The 16,894-nt window shown below is 33.9% G+C and overlaps 1 protein-coding gene across 1 annotated transcript; it reads right to left on the bottom strand.

Annotated features, from left to right (window-relative positions):
• Nucleotides 1-7,428: 7,428 nt before the first annotated feature.
• LOC143559607 (replication protein A 70 kDa DNA-binding subunit C-like) lies at nt 7,429-10,124 on the bottom strand. Its single transcript, XM_077048131.1, has 11 exons — nt 9,969-10,124; nt 9,589-9,856; nt 9,397-9,487; nt 9,157-9,299; nt 8,979-9,069; nt 8,740-8,874; nt 8,475-8,567; nt 8,263-8,383; nt 7,956-8,069; nt 7,789-7,863; nt 7,429-7,635 (listed from the first exon to the last, which is right to left on the bottom strand). Exons 1-11 carry the CDS (start codon nt 10,122-10,124, stop codon nt 7,429-7,431), a joined length of 1,494 nt encoding a protein of 497 aa, XP_076904246.1.
• Between the last annotated feature and the right edge of the window lie 6,770 nt (nt 10,125-16,894).

Genomic DNA, 16,894 nt, shown 5'->3' with positions numbered 1-16,894 from the left:
AACGTCACACGTGTAAGGTTTGTAGATTTATTTCTCGGCATTCACTTAAGGGCTCGGGGACTCTTGGACATGTATAATAAGTGTTATTACTCTAGTTTGGGAGCAATGGGAACATTTTACAAAGTGCAGGGGGGCTGAATTGAAACATCTTGATATTATCAACCCTAAGCCACCGCTTTTTCCTAATATACGATCGGTAGTTTCCCCAGACCCAAACCCCACGTTTTTGACCTCCAAAATTCAATTCCAAGCAGCAGGAGGTCGACCATGGTGTGTACTACACTCCCATATTCTTTAATTCCATTATCTCGGTCATTAATATGGTCAATTAAGCCGTTTCTTGGACCAGAGATAGATTCTGATTAAATTCGTTTTGCATGCTTCCCAAGGTCAAAAGTTGGAGTTTTTGGTGTCAAAGGTTTCCCAGGTATGTCTAGTATATCATACTAAAATTTCATGGACTTTAGAGTTGTTTTGGTAGGTCATTGTAAAAAAACGAAAATTAGGGTTTTGTCGGGTTTAAGATCGTAATTCTTGCTATTGGGGGCGTTATTTGAAGGAATTGCCAACCCGATTAGTTTTTGGTGTCTTATGTTAGTGTAAGGACGGGGGGGATTATTTTTTTTGTCTTAGGGGCTGGTTTGGTGTATGATATCTTAATCGTTTTGAAAGAGCGCATAAAATCGGTTATTTGTGAAATAAAGGGAAAGTGGATGAGTTTTCAAACCCAATCAACTTGGGAGGTTAATTGATGATGGGTGGGCTGTAATATGGTCTAATGTTATTAAAATGTGGATGGTTTGGTTGGGGGTTGGTTAATCAGTTCGTTGACACACGTATTCGAATTAACGTATGACGGACATAGTTTGGGGAACCGTTGGTGTTGATTTATTGGAAAGGGAGTTTTGGGTAATGTATGGACTCCGAGGGCTGATGTAGATGGGTATGAATTTTGGGTTTGTCTTTGGGTCAATCCAAACCCGTTATAACGTCTCGTATAGTAAACTAGTCGTGTCGGTCTAGTTAGTGAATGTTGTGTAATTCGTTTTAGGAGTTTGATCTGTGAGTGGTTAGCTGGAGGATCTGGTTGTGATAATTGGGTGGTTTGTTTCAGGTGAGTTTCATGATGCCCCTTTTTAGCTGTTTTACGTTTTGGGCTAGCATACACGTTTTATGACGATTTTACCCTTTTGAAGCATTTGAATGATATTGCATAGTTTATGTTATTTTTTACTATCTATGCTTGTAAGATTGAAAGTTTGATGTTTATGTTATGTTTATGTGTGTGTGTAGCCACCACTTTTATGTTTTTTAAGCCGTGACCGGGTCGAAGCGAATGTATGTAAACACTCCTTGATTTACCTATTGGGGTTAAGGTGAATGTGTTCCAGGACAGGAAGTACTTTCCTTGGGGCGAATGAAAGTAAAATCCCCTAACAGTTTATCTGTCCTTGGGGTGAATGAATGTAAAATCCCCTAACAGTTTATCTGTTCTTGGGGTGAAGGTTAATCGGCTCCTTAACTTTGTGTTTTGGACTTGATGGAATGTGACCCGTGTTACGTGCTTGACTGAGGAAAGTTTATTTATTAATTTATTGATGTTATTTATATATCATTATGGAAGTCGTATGTGTAACACCTTTGTTGGTCTTTAAAATAATTTAATGATTAAAACATGAACTCACTCAGCTCAAGCTGACTTTGCGTGTATTTTAGAATGATTTTTCAGGTTGCACGTGGATGGGATTACTACCTGGAGGTGCACAAGACTACCCGAGGTCACGAGGCAGTTCTAGTCGACGTTCTTCATTATGCTATCATTTTTGAATGTTTTAAATTACAATTTTGTTAAGGATAATATGTTTTTAGTCGAAGCCCATTTCTATTTTTGATAATTAAGACAACCATGGATGACCTTTTCTTGTTTTAAAAAGAAATAACGTTTGAATGTTTCGTTACTATTCCACTGCAATGGTACTCTGAATTGGATTATTAAATTTTGTGAAACTGATTTATCTTTTAATAATGTAATTTACAATTTTATGTCTTAAGGATAATAATTTGATGTTTTGTAAATTCTGCTGCAAGAATACTCTAAAATGAAATTTCGAATTTAAGAAACCAGTTTAACCTTTATTTTTGAAATTTTTTGGAATTATTACCAACCGTAGGACACGCGAATTTCGGGGTCTTACAATTTGGAATCAGAGCCAACGTTCGAGAGATCCGGGCATCTTTCGGTGCTTGGACTCGAACAGTTACGAAGGGGACTAGAATTGCCAACCGTGGGTAGGTGCACTCCAAGAGGTAACCGTTACATTCAATGTATGTTGAAATGTTTTCTTTCTTATTTTCGATGTGCTAGATAGAATATTAATGTTGTCATAAACAACAAGTATTTAGAACGAGTAGGTAAAGTAAATGATTAATAACACTTGATCAACGTTATTAGCAGTTTACCCTTACTTTCCATGTGCTAAATACAACTTGTGACCGATTACGTGAAGATTCTATCTTCGTAGTAGTAAGGTATGTCTTGTAAGAGTTAGTTGGAGAAGGTCGTATCGGGAACCATGGGGCTAATCATAACGAACTTGAATTGTAGGGAGGATTCGCCTGTGTTAGTTAATGATAATCTTGAGGAGTAAGTTCGTTTTATGTAAGTTGTTATGGATGGGGGTTATCGGTTTGTGCGTAGTTTAACGCCTGAATCGTTTACCGAGGCCGCAAAGGTGTCGAATGTTCACATGAGAACAAGGGAAAAAGGAAAAGGATAGTTAAGGTGGTCAGAGAATGTCTACTTGAGATGAGGCTCATAAGACACGTTATTCCATTCTTCCAGGCGCGGGAAAGATGCACCAAGACTTAAAGAAGATTTATTGGAGGCCATCAATGAAGTATGATGCGACTCCGTATGTAGGTAAGTGTTTGGCGGGTTTGCAGGTTAAGGTTGAGAACCATATACTATATGAGAAACACCAAACCTTTAGGCATTCCAGGATGGAAGTGGGAGCACCTTGCGATGGATCTTATAACTAAATTTCCTTGTATGCCTAAGAGAGGGTATGCTACTATTTGGGTGCAGTGGAGGCACCGCAAAGGCTTTGAGGCTCCTTGAGAATCGGTGTGCGGGATGAAGAGGCTCTACCCAATCTTTTTCTCGGATCAACGGGATTCGGCGACGAATCCCATTGTAAGGGGGTACACTTGTAACATCCCTAAATTTCTCGTTAACCGAACGTCACACGTGTAAGGTTTGTAGATTAATTTCTCGGCGTTCTCTTAAGGGCTCGGGGTCTCTTGGACATGTATAAGAAGTGTTATTACTCTAGTTTGGGAGCAAGGGGAACATTTTACAAAGTTCAGGGGGGCTGAATTAATACATCTTGATATTATCAACCCAAAGCCACCCGCTTTTTCCTAATATACGATTGGTAGTTTCCCCAGATCCAAACCCCTCGTTTTTTACCTCCAAAATTCAATTCCAAGCAGCTGGAGGTCGACCATGGTGTGTACTACACTCCCATATTCTTTAATTCCATTATCTCGGTCGTTAATATAGTCAATTAAGCTGTTTCCTGGACCAGGGACAGATTCTGATTAAATTCTCTTTGCACGCTTCCCGATGTCAAAAGTTGGAGTTTTTTGTGTCAAAGGTTTCCCAGGTATGTCTAGTATATCATACTAAAATTTCATGGAATTTGGAGTTGTTTTGGTAAGTCAATTGTAAAAAAACGAAAATAAGGGTTTTGTCGGGATTAAGATCGTAATTCTTGCAATTGGGATTTGAAGGAATTGCCAACCCGATCAGTTTGTTATGTCTTATGTTAGTGTAAGGACGGGGGGGATTATTTTTTTGGTATTAGGGGTTGGTTTGGTGTATGATACCTTAATTGTTTTGAAAGAGCGCATAAAATCGGTTATTTGTGAATTAAAGGGAAAGAGGATAAGCTTTCAAACCCAATCAACTTGGGAGGTTAATTGATGATGGGTGGGCTGTAATATGGTCTAATGTTATTAAAATGGGGATGGTTTGGTTAGGGGTTGGTTAATCCGTTCGTTGACACACGTATTCTACTTAATTAACGTAGAACAGACATAGTTTGGGGAACCGTTGGTGTTGATTTATTGGAAAGGGAGTTTTGGGTAATGTATGGACTCCGAGGGCTGATGTAGATGGGTATGAATTTTGGGTGTGTCTTTGGGTCAATTCAAACCCGTTATGACGTCTCGTATAGTAAACGAGTCGTGTCGGTCTAGTTAGTGAATGTTGTGTAATTCGTTTCAGGAGTTTGATCTGTGAGTGGTTAGCTGGAGGATCTGGTTGTGATAATTGGGTGGTTTGTTTCAGGTGAGTTTCATGATGCCCCTTTTTAACTGTTTTACGTTTTGGGCTAGCATACACGTTTTATGACGATTTTACCCTTTTGAAGCATTTGAATGATATTGCATAGTTTATGTTATTTTTTACTATCTATGCTTGTAAGATTGAAAGTTTGATGTTTATGTTATGTTTATGTGTGTGTGTAGCCACCACTTTTATGTTTTTTAAGCCGTGACCGGGTCGAAGCGAATGTATGTAAAAATTCCTTGATTTACCTGTTGGGGTTAAGGTGAATGTGTTCCAGTACAGGAAGTACTTTCCTTGGGGCGAATGAAAGTAAAATCCCCTAACAGTTTATCTGTCCTTGGGGTGAATGAATGTAAAATCCCCTAACAGTTTATCTGTCCTTGGGGTGAAGGTTAATCGGCTCCTTAACTTTGTGTTTTGGACTTGATGGAATGTGACCCGTGTTACGTGCTTGACTGAGGAAAGTTTATTTATTAATTTATTGATGTTATTTATATATCATTATGGAAGTCGTATGTGTAACACCTTTGTTGGTCTTTAAAATAATTTAATGATTAAAACATGAACTCACTCAGCTCAAGCTGACTTTGCGTGTATTTTAGAATGATTTTTCAGGTTGCACGTGGATGGGATTACTACTTGAAGGTGCACAAGACTACCTGAGGTCCCGAGGCAGTTCTAGTCGATGTTCTTCATTATGCTATCATTTTTGAATGTTTTAAATTACAATTTTGTTAAGGATAATATGTTTTTAGTCGAAGCCCATTTCTATTTTTGCTAATTAAGACAACCATGGATGACCTTTTCTTGTTTTAAAAAGAAATAACGTTTGAATGTTTCGCTGACTATTCCGCTGCAATGGTACTCTGAATTGGATTATTAAATTTTGTGAAACTGATTTATCTTTTAATAATTTAATTTACAATTTTATGTGATAAGGATAATAATTTGATATTTTGTAAATTTCCGCTGCAAGAATACTCTATAATGAAATTTCGGATTTAAGAAACCAGTTTAACCTTTATTTTTGAAATTGTTTAGAATGATTACCAACTGTAGGACACCCGAATTTCGGGGTCTTACAATAAATGACAAAAAGGATTATTTATTAATTAATAAAAAATTTTAAACCGATACTTACAAGATATTTAAGAGTAGGGTAACGAACACAGCATCAACAACCATGTCGTCATGAACTGGATGATCTCTAACGTAAATGAATCTCCATTCATTTTCTTTAATTGGAGAGAAAACCAAGACATCTCCAAACATCAACCTATTGTTTTCAACAAATTCAGCCCAACCATTTTGAAAAACATAACGTCCGTTTGTGAATTTAACTTGAACAAACCAATCTTTGTCTTTGTGATACAAAACAACCGGAATGCACCCGGTTCAAAAATTTCTTGACAAAACATAGCTGGAAGTGTCTGAAATGAATTTTATGTTGTAGGTAAAGTATAATAGAAGACTATAAAAATAAATAAAGGCTTTACCATACATACCGTCTCTCCGTTGAAATTGTGATAGAAAATGCAAACCATAGGAATAACATTCTGTTTAGTAAAAATTTAATATTCATTAATAAATAATTTGAAATACACTAACTGATATGTTATTATTTTAAAAATTATATATACATATACTGTTACTGATAAATACATGATTGTGTTAATATAGTAATTAGTCCTATTAAAACATGTTAATACCCAAATCTTAACAAAAAAAATCCAATGACACATAACAATAATAAACTTAGAATCAAAAACCAATAAGTTGTTATCAACAAATTGATAACACAAGGATCGCTGTTTAAAAATAAAGATATTACAGTTAACACCCTCAAGCATGCACAGAGAGTATAAGCAGTTTATAATTTAGTTGAAGACGAACTAAATAGAAAACCTTGATGTTATAACTAAACCCTAAACAACAACATTAAAGATTATCACTAAAAACAATCTTCGGTTAATATAAATTAAGGCTAAAAAGATTAGAACAGTATTAAATAAGAATATTAAGAAAATTAAAGTATCTCACATAATAATACTTACATTATCCATCGATTGATATGTATATCAAAGAGGAAGAATCTTTTCTAAAAGTTCAGTCGATCTTATGTTCTAGTGGCCGGAATTTCGAGAATAAGCGAGGTAATAGAATTTTAGATGATAATTAAGCTTAACAAACGAAAAGTCGTATCTTTTTAAAAAATTAATACAGAAAATATGGGTATGGGCCTAATGGAATGGGCTTTTTATATTGGATCATGTTAAAACTTTATAAAATTAGCTTATATCTTTAACGAAGTTATAGAAGTTAGTTAGTAATTTCTTTTACTGATTTGTTACCAAATTAAAATTTAAAATCAGTATTTTATAAAGATAGTGATAGATATATGTTACAAATAATTAATAAATAACATTTTTATTTATGTGTTACATTTAGTAAATTATAATACAAAATATTTTAAAAATATAATTCATATTTGTAATACAAAAATTAAAACGAAACCGTTGTATACAAAATTAGACAAAAGTTGAAAATAAAAAAATAATTTATTGTTATTATAAACGTGTTAGAAAAAAAAAAGTTTAAAAGCAAAAACTAATTTATTTACTTGCATGTCATATTACAAATTATTAGATTATATATAGACCAAACAATTAAACGGATTACATTAACAACAATTCCAAAATAACAATATTTTGGCTTAAAATATATTTATACATAAATAGAGATATCATATATAATACACTTTAACACAATGGTTTTAGAATATTTATTTATGAGCATTCAACCTATTTTTGTATTTAGTTTTTAATTTGGTCAATTGATAATTTATATAATGCATTGGAAGCATATGATAGTATAGATAAAAATCAACTAAACATTAAGTTAACAAAAATAAATAAAAACATAAATACAACCAAAAAATCAAAGAAGAATAAATTGTTCATCTCAACCAACATTCAAGCATAATCGTTTAAAAAAACAAAAGAGAAAAACCAAACATAGAATATCCAAATGTCTCAAAAAGGTTTAACATAACTGTAAACCAACATAAATGAAATTGTTCACTTAGATTCCTTCTCGACTTTAGGAGTTAAAAGTGCTGCACCTTCGCATGATTGACTAGTGGTTCCCATCTCTTCGATATTCTTAGACTTCAACTTAGTGACCGACATGCTATCATCATCGTCAACTTCAAAAACTTCAACCAGTTTTCTCTTAAGTTTATCGTCAGAAGACGTTGACATTCCTTTTGTATCAGTTGCCAAATCCTGAGCATCAACATTTGAACTTGAATTTTGATTATCTCCAATATCAGAAAGTTGTTATTAAAAAAGTAAGAGGCAATAAACAATCATGTTACACATCTTTCTGTTAACTATATTTATAAGTTTGAACTATTATATTAAAGAAAATATTCATACCTTAACAGAAACCGAACCGGATGATTGGAATTCAGAAATAGATGCTCCCAATGTTACATGAGTAGAATCTGATTGCTGATGAGACAAAATAGGAAAATCAACATATGTTAGTTGAAATAGTTATAAAATTGAATTTAATAATAAAATAGTAAAGAATATATTATTACCAAACGACCATTATGCCTTTTCTGTAATTCTGTGATAATATTAGTGTCATCAGTAAGCTTGTTTATACCATAGTCTTCGACATTATTTCTGAAGTTGAAATCTGCCACATCGACCTTAAAATCAAATATCTTTTCTATGAGACAATCCAAGTCAGCAGAGAATCCACCATTGTCAACTTTATTTTGTAATAAAATTAGATGACAAAGAAAAAAATCTTTAAATTATAATATTAATCGTTGTTAAACTTACAATCTATTATAGAGATGCCAATTTATAAATAACAAAGTATTTTAATTGAAAACAAACCTCTTTTTGAGAATCAATCAATTCTTTTGCTGTTTTATTAGTCAACATTTTAGCATCTCTATCAAACAGAGTCAACGACACAACTCCAGTTGAATCTTGCACCCTTATCTTAATCTTGAACCTAAAAAAGTTTATAAATAGGTAAATAGCAAGAAAAACATATACTTTTACAATGCACAAATTACACATTTGAATTTGAATTCAATATATACCTAGGTGTAGGGATAACACCTAAAACATTGCATCTAACTGTTTTGCATTCATACTCCTTTCCACCTTCACCATTATTTTCCATGAGCTTACGGCTACAAGTATTACAACCAATATAATACCATTCCGTGTCTGGGCAGATGGTCTTAATTGTACCAAGGATAATGATACTTTTAGGTTGGATTAAAGTATAAAGTTAGTTAATAAATATTCAATTAGGATTGAAAGATATTTATGATAACATTAAAAGTGTAATAATTAACTTACATATATAATGGTACAAATATCTCCGATGTTAAAAAATTTGTTGCTCCCAAAAACTCATCATCAACAGAAGACAGCATCTTCACCGGAATCGGTTTACGAACAGAAACATCATTGCCATTTAGCAAATCCAACAAACTACAAAAATTAAAATTGAATCAACTTAGGAATAACTAATATTATATGAAATTTAAAAAACTAAATACATAAATAAAAATATAATTATTGGTTTAATACTATACCTGTTTTTGTATTCTTCTATTTCAAATAAAAAGTCGTTTATAAAGAAACGGCTAACATTAGATCCAAAAGAATTGGACACATACACTTTCTCTAACAAAAATGAAAAATATACAACACATTAGTTTAAGTTAGTGACATTTAAAACTCAAGAAAATTAAAAACAGTTAAAATACTTACCTTTACCATCAGAACCGGTGTAATACTTAACCCTACCAAACTGCAGAACAATAATGGCATGGCCTTCATCAAAATGTTCAATTACATATTTGGAGAGCTCAGACGCATAGTGATCCCATAGTGTTAGATACACACAACTTCCACTGAAATAAGAGAAGTGTTACAAACAGTAATAAGTATAAATCTTTTATTACAAAAACATGTCAGCAAATGTTATGTTACAAACAGTATTAGTAATACCTTAAATCACATATCTCCATTGTACGCTTGTTTTTGTCCTTGACGTTTGAAGCATTGCTCTTGAACACATGAACCACGTGACCAATAATATCTAAAACAAACAAAAATAAATAAATAAATAATTAGCAGATTTAATGTACATCTAACGCTAAATATATAAATCAGTTTATTTGAATGAAAACTTTTATATACCAACTGTGGATTTCAAATAAACATCTTTATTGATTAGTGATGCAAATGAAATCATCTTAAAACCAAACAGCCGACCATCAAACTCCTGACATGGATTCACATGTGTGTCTGGTCCCAACACCAATTTGTTGGAACAGTCAATGACACGGTAATTAGATCCGTTTAGACCAACGCTCGGATTAACTATAGTCAGAGTTGAGCTTTCCTTGAGGAATCTTTTGAATCTAAAGATATCCTGTTTGTAAACTATTGCTTGGATACGATTCTCCTGTCATTAAAGCCAAAAATATATATGAGAATTTAAATTTCAAGTGAATCAATAATGAAATAAAAAAAGTAGAACCTGTAACATATATACAGATTCATAATTACATACGTACATTTTCATCCATGAGCACCATTTTGATCAGAAAATCCTCATTCACATTTTTATTGTCTTTTATGCTCCAAAGTCTTATAACTCTAACCTTAAGAGTTGATGGTGATGTTTTTAGAACATCAATCTCATTAAGCAAGGTAAATTTTTGAGCTTCCATTGTTCTATGAATAAAATTAAAATTTAACAGATTGACAAAAATAATTGAAACATAAAAACAAATATTAAAACGGGAGAAGCTTACATTGTTGCAGAATTTTATAATTCAAAAAAGTATGATAAAAGCTTATGTGATTAGACATATGTTATATAGTAGGATGTAGAAAATAAAAATTTTGGTAAACGTATTATGTTTAGAAACTTTCTAAATATAGTTTGAATATAATTTAAGCGGTTAATTGTAATTCATTATTCCAAAAATAACGGCTTGATAATTTTATGAAATTATATCTATAATGTATTAGTATACAATAAAAATCTTTTAAATATTAAAGGTAACTGAAAACCATTATTAATATAATTACACCTGTTTATTGAATTTATTTTTTCCAAAAATAACAAATCGAATATATTAAAAATTTAAATTTAGAATGTATTATTATACAAAAATATTTGATTTCAGTATTTAAGGTTAGAATTATTTTATTTTATTGTTATATATTGATTAATGAAAGCAGTTACTGAAATCATTAATTCTTTACTTAATTACTTAATTATTGTTATTATCGTCAAATTTAAAATTATTTGTTTGTTTTACAAAATCACAATTATGATTTAGAAAGCTTACTAAACTTATAATCTTAAAAAAATTAAAAGTTTCAATTTTTTGATAAAACTAAAAATAAATTGGCCAGAAAATAAAATTAGACGGAAATTAGTCGGAAATCATAATTAAGATTGGACAAAGAAAACAATTATAAATTTAACACAAATAGATCATAAAATTGGTCGGATAAAAATTACTTAAAATAATATTTCCATAACAATACAAAAACCACCGGGGAAATAAATTGAACGGAAATTAGCCGGAATTTTAAATATAAATATTTGAAAAACAAAACTATAAGAACAGGTTAGCCGGAAAATTTTAATACTAAGACAAAGAAAACAATTATAAATTATTATACAGAAATATATCAACAAATTGGTCGGATATAAAGTATTGAAAGAAACTTTTGCTGGAAGAATCATTCCACATCAGAAAACAAAAAAATTATTATTTGACCGGAAGAATCAGTAAACATCAGTAAACATAAAATAGGCGTATGACAGATTTGCCGGAACGATTGAGAATTTTTTAAATAAAATAACTGTATTTGCAAAATTGGAGTGATAGTTACCTTCAATATAATCATCGGATAATCAAATCCCACTATTTTGATGTCTCCAATCGGTTCGAATCCAAACGGCACAAATAGTGCTCGTATTGTTGATAAACAATGTAGAGGTTCGATGGTGGATCTGAACGACGGATGTAGGATTCGTATATTCAACGGAAAGTTACACCAAAAATCAGTGGTAGAATTGATTGCAGATCTCGCCGCCGGAATTAGGGTTGGTATAATCATCGGGAGATTAGAGAGAGAATCGGTGGTGGAGATCAATAGTTTTATGAAAAAAAAAACCGGGTTTTGATTTTTTGTGACTTTGAAGACCAAGACACGTGGCGCAATATTAGACCTTCTGATAATGATAACTTGCTGACCGAATTGCAAATGTGGACAGCCTAGTTGAAAACCATTTGTCCACATTATATTAACTTAATAGTATTTAAAGATGACCTTTTAATCTTTGACTTTGTGTTAACTGTTTTCTAATATGTACTATTTTTAACCTTAGGCTGAGGGGTGTGGGGCGCGAACCTGGGCGCGTGAGCCCCTCCGCTCGCGCCCCCAGGCGCTAACCCCACACCACCGGGGCGCGAACCTGGGCGCGAACGGGGCGCGAGCGCGAGCCCCCAGGCAGGCGTGAGTGTGGTCGCGGGAGAAGAGAGAGGAAAAGCTGGTGGGCCCGCCCAAAAGAGCCGTTGAGCTCCGTTTTTTTTTTTTAAACCTTTAAAAACTCCTATATAATACCCAAAATCAACCCATTTCAACCATATCAAAACACAACTTCAATCTCCAAACTCATATATAATATCCCAAACTCCTATATAATACCCAAAAATGTCTGGAAATTGGTACCAAAACCTAGATTCAGGTTATAGTTACGACGATTTATGGTCGTCACCAGACCAATCGATGTTTTATTCGGGGCCGCAAGAAACATCCGGCTTTCAACCATCCAACATACAACCGTCTCCTAACTTTGTTGTTCCAGAGACACAAGAATCACACGGTGATGCTTCGGGAGCAAGAAGACGCGTCCACCGGAAAAAACAACTTGCAACGGACGGGCCGGGACCGGCTTCGACTCCGAGGACGAAACGGAAAACCACTCCGTGGTCATCGGATGAGAAGGAAGCCTTGTGTCGGGCTTGGATAGTCATTTCTGAGGATCGGCGTTGCGGTAATTGTTTTAATGTTTTTAAAAATGATTTTTAATAAAAAAGTTAAATAAAAAAGTTAACTGGAAATCTAATTTAATTATTCATTTTGCAGCCGACTACCAAAAAAGCAAGGTTTTTTGGACAAAGGTTAGGGAGACGTTCTATACGCTCGTTGGGAGTACAGAGCGAAACGCCGATATGATTTCGGGTCGGTGGTCCGAAATCAGAAAATTTGTCGGCTTGTTTACTAATTTTTTCAACAGGAACGCCGGTCGTATGAGACCAAGTGGCAGTGATGATTTGGCGGTTTACAATTTCACTGTCGAAGAGTGGAGGCATGAGTGTTTGCGGAGGTATGGGACGGTGAAGACGTGGGACGATTTAAAGTTGTGGGAGAGGTTGAAAAGGTGTTCCAAGTGGGTTGAGCTTGTGGCGCCGGACCATGATGCGGAAGTAGGGCCGAAACGGACTAAAACTAGTTCGTCTGGAGCGTATAGCACTTCCGCCGGGTCGGATTGCCGCGTTGGATTCGACCTAAACATTGCGGGGGAGGAAACGTCTTCACCACCGAGGAGGCGGCCATTGGGACGGGACGCCAAGGGGAAAAAACCGGCTGAGGGGGGAGCCGTAAACATCGTCGATCTTGTTGAATCCCTCAATAAATTCAACAAAACCATGGAGGTGGTCTCTAATGACAAAAAGGAAAAAAGTCGAATGAGAGATTTGGACTTCCTTACAAGAGACTTCAGTAACCTAAATCCGGTCGATCAAATGCTGATGGAAAAGCAAAAGGAACGTATCCGAAAGAGGTTGATCGAAGAAGACCAAGCCGAAGAATAAGAATAATGTTTTTTTTAGTACTTTAATTTTTATTTTATTTTTAGATATTAATGTGTTTTTTTTTTAATGTGTGTTTTTTTTAATAATTTATGAGTTTTTTTAATAATACGTTTTTTGAATATATTTATAAAAAAAAAAAAATCCGCTGGAGCACCTGCTGGAGCCCCTCCACACCAGGGCCAGGGGCTCCAACACCCACCTTATCCAGTTTCTCTCTCTGCCACACGTCACAATATTATTGGCTGGAGCCCCCACTCGCGCCCCCGTTAGAGCCCCTCACACCCCTCAGCCTTACAAGGTCAAAAAATATGTATGGTTGACTTACAAACAAGTTTATGACAAGGTGATATGCGTTGGAAGTGCAATCCGTGTGTGCGGTGTTGACCCTGTGAGTAACCTGCTGCTTACATATATTATAACAACAAATTATTGTTCTAACATTTACCTTAGGTAAGTATTCAATGTTATTACTGTATGTGTGTTTATTTTAAATATAAAAATTAACTTTATTCAATTTTGTACATAGGTGCTGATGCAATAAAATTTTTATTTGTCACATCGAGTTTACAATTGCTTTTTCAGAAGAGAAAAAGATCCATGAGGTATTCAGTAGGGATTATAATAGAGCACCTGAGCTTCTTTAGAGTTGTATTTCTAAAGTTTGAGCCCGACTTTAGAATTGTAAAAGCATTAACTTTGTGTTAGGTTTAAAGATATTTACTGATTAATAAAATTTCTCATAATATCTTTGGATAGTTATATGTAACTACAATTTATATATTTTAAATTGGAATAATTTCATATATATATCTCTGTAAACCTTTTAAATATCATATATAACCAACCAAATTTTGAAATATCATGTATACCCATTTATATTGACTTTTTATTTAGTGACAATTTTACCCCTATTAATAATAATAATAATAATAATAATAATAAACTTTATTTATCTTCCATAAGTTAACCTTTTTTCCCACCTGCCGACAACATCTTCCCATCGCAACCAACCTCTGCCGCCATTTAATCACCCGATTAGACCATATTCGTAACTGTAACCAAAACGATATGGCCAATGGGTTTCCGCAAGAGCTTCTTCCTCTCCTCAGACCAATTTGCAGATTCTAATTGGTTCGTTTTCCAGCGAGTTACATGTCTCCGGCGACAAAGTCATTTATCCGGCGATAGTCCGACCTATTTGCAGATCCCGATGGTTTAGTTTTCTAGCGGTTTGCAAGTCACATTGGGCTTGTTTTTCAGATTTAGAAATAGTGAAGGTTAAATTGGTTGTTGCTAAAAAGGGAACCGGCTATTGTGAGGAAACTAATCAGAAAGGGTAAATTTGTCATTTAGTAAATTTTTTTAATGAAGAGGGTAAATATGATATTTTACATATTTTTTTAGGGTATATACGATATTTTAAATTTTACATGGGCATATATGATATGTATAAAGTTTGTAGGGGTATATATGAAATTGTGTCTTTTAAATTTAAAAAAGTATTCTATTTCTTATTGTTAATTATTGAATCTGGGCATAATTTCTTTGATTTTGGTTGAAATTCCTGTAACTTAAAGTTATGATTTTATGTCATTCCTATATTGTAGATGCATTTCATTGATTTCTTATAGGTTGATATCTATTTCAGTCGGAATGTGCTAAAAACAACTGCGAACTGTTGATTTTAAGCACAACTGCCACGTTTAGTGGCTGAGATTGATTTTCTATACATTCACTTCTCTACAACCACTTTTTCTATACACTTTTCATTGTCTTTAAATATTGACTTACACTTTGTCAAATTGTCCACACATACTAAATATTCGTATCTCTGTTTTGTTTCCATGATGTCAACAGCTTACCTTGATTTCATAAATGAAAATTTCTTAAGCACCATAGCAGAAGTCAAGCAAACAACTTAGGTAATTTTATTTTATTTATGTTCAATTTTATATACTTTTTATAATTAGTCAAATGAATATTTTTGTTATGCAAATTGTAGGTACAGTCTGTCACAGACATAGTTACTAGTACCATCATTAGTTTTGATACCTGGCATGAACTGGTATTACAATTCTAACCCCATGACAAGAAGGTTAACACTATATTTATTCTAAGCGGCCCCATCGAGGGATATGATAAGTTAGAACAAACACAAGTGTTCCAGTGTCCTACAAATGTGTGCAACACCATTAATTTTTCAGTTGTTCCTAGGTGTTCCATTCAAACATAATTTAATAATTTTTTAACTATCTATTAATTTTCTATTATGTTTTATATTTTTAAATCATGACCACCTTTATTTGTTAATTTTCTGTATGTTTAAAATTCAGGCTTGTAACATCCTGAAAATTTTAGAGTAATATTTAGTGTTATATCTGCGTCGGTGAATTATCTGAGTTAGTGAGATAATGATAATAATATGATAACAAGGCTTAAGGGGTAGCGGGCTTGGTTAATAGAATTAAAGATGGACTAAAAAGGAAAGATGAGCCTTAGGTCCATGGGTTTAAATGAGTATAAATACCCCTTAAACCCTAATCATTTCCATTATTATCCAAATCTACACCATAGCCTACACCTTGATAAACACACACAGACACTATCCTAAAATCCGAGCCAAAATCCGAAAGTAAAAACCGGAGCTTGTTGGTGCTAGATCGTCATGAAGAACCAAGACAACATCAAGGCTTAACCGTGTTCGTTGTTCGACTCGTTTAAGGTACGTTTAGAATCGAAAATCATTTACTTAGGTTCGGATTCATCTAGAAGTCATAGATCTGTGTTAGTATGGTAAAAACGAATCCAACGAAGCCAAACTTGCTGAAATTGATTACAGTTTGATAAGTTAATTGTTAGTATGAAAAACCGTATATATATGCCTAATCGCACCCCTTAAACATTGATGTTTGGCCGATTTTATGGTTAGGGTTTGTAGGCGCTGTAATTCCGAATCCATTGATACATAAATCGTGATATTTGGTTAAGAAACGAGGGTTTAATTGCAGATCTGATAAATGTTGACTATTTTGTGTTCTTGGCAATTTTGACTTTGACCCTAAGTCAAAGTCTGGATAAGAACAGGGATGATTCATAAAAAATGGTGCAATTCGTTATGTCCAGGTAGCGAATCAGCTCACCCAGTTCGTTACATCAAAATTATGCTAACGAACTAGGAGCGAACCAGGTAACGAATCAGGTGATTCATTACTCACCAATTCGCCAAGTTCCAATAACGAATTGGATGGTGTTCAAGTAACGAATTGGAATAGCGAATCAGGTCATGATCAGACAACGAATCAGAATGACGAACCAGGTTAACGAATCAGCTAATCAGACCTTGAATGATAACGAATTACGCCGTGTTTTGATAACGAACTAGGCTTAAATTGTTATGGAAAACAAGGTGGCGAATTAGATAATAATTTAATTTTCTAATGGAAAATGTGTTAATACAGTTAGTGAAAATAAAATTTTTCCCCAGCCAGGGGCTCTGCCCCTTGGACCCCGCTAGGGGCTGCCGCCCCTAGAACCCCGCTGCCAGGGGCGCTGCCCCCGGACCCCCGTTCGTTGTGGGCTATTGTTAGACTAGAAACGTGATA

This window comes from Bidens hawaiensis, unplaced genomic scaffold, assembly GCF_021521415.1.
Source record: "Bidens hawaiensis isolate Kalapana, Puna unplaced genomic scaffold, B.hawaiensis_p1.1 tig00019943_1, whole genome shotgun sequence".
Classification (NCBI taxonomy): domain Eukaryota; kingdom Viridiplantae; phylum Streptophyta; class Magnoliopsida; order Asterales; family Asteraceae; genus Bidens; species Bidens hawaiensis.
Note: the sequence above shows the minus strand (reverse complement) of the source record. Positions and strands in the feature narration are given on the sequence as shown.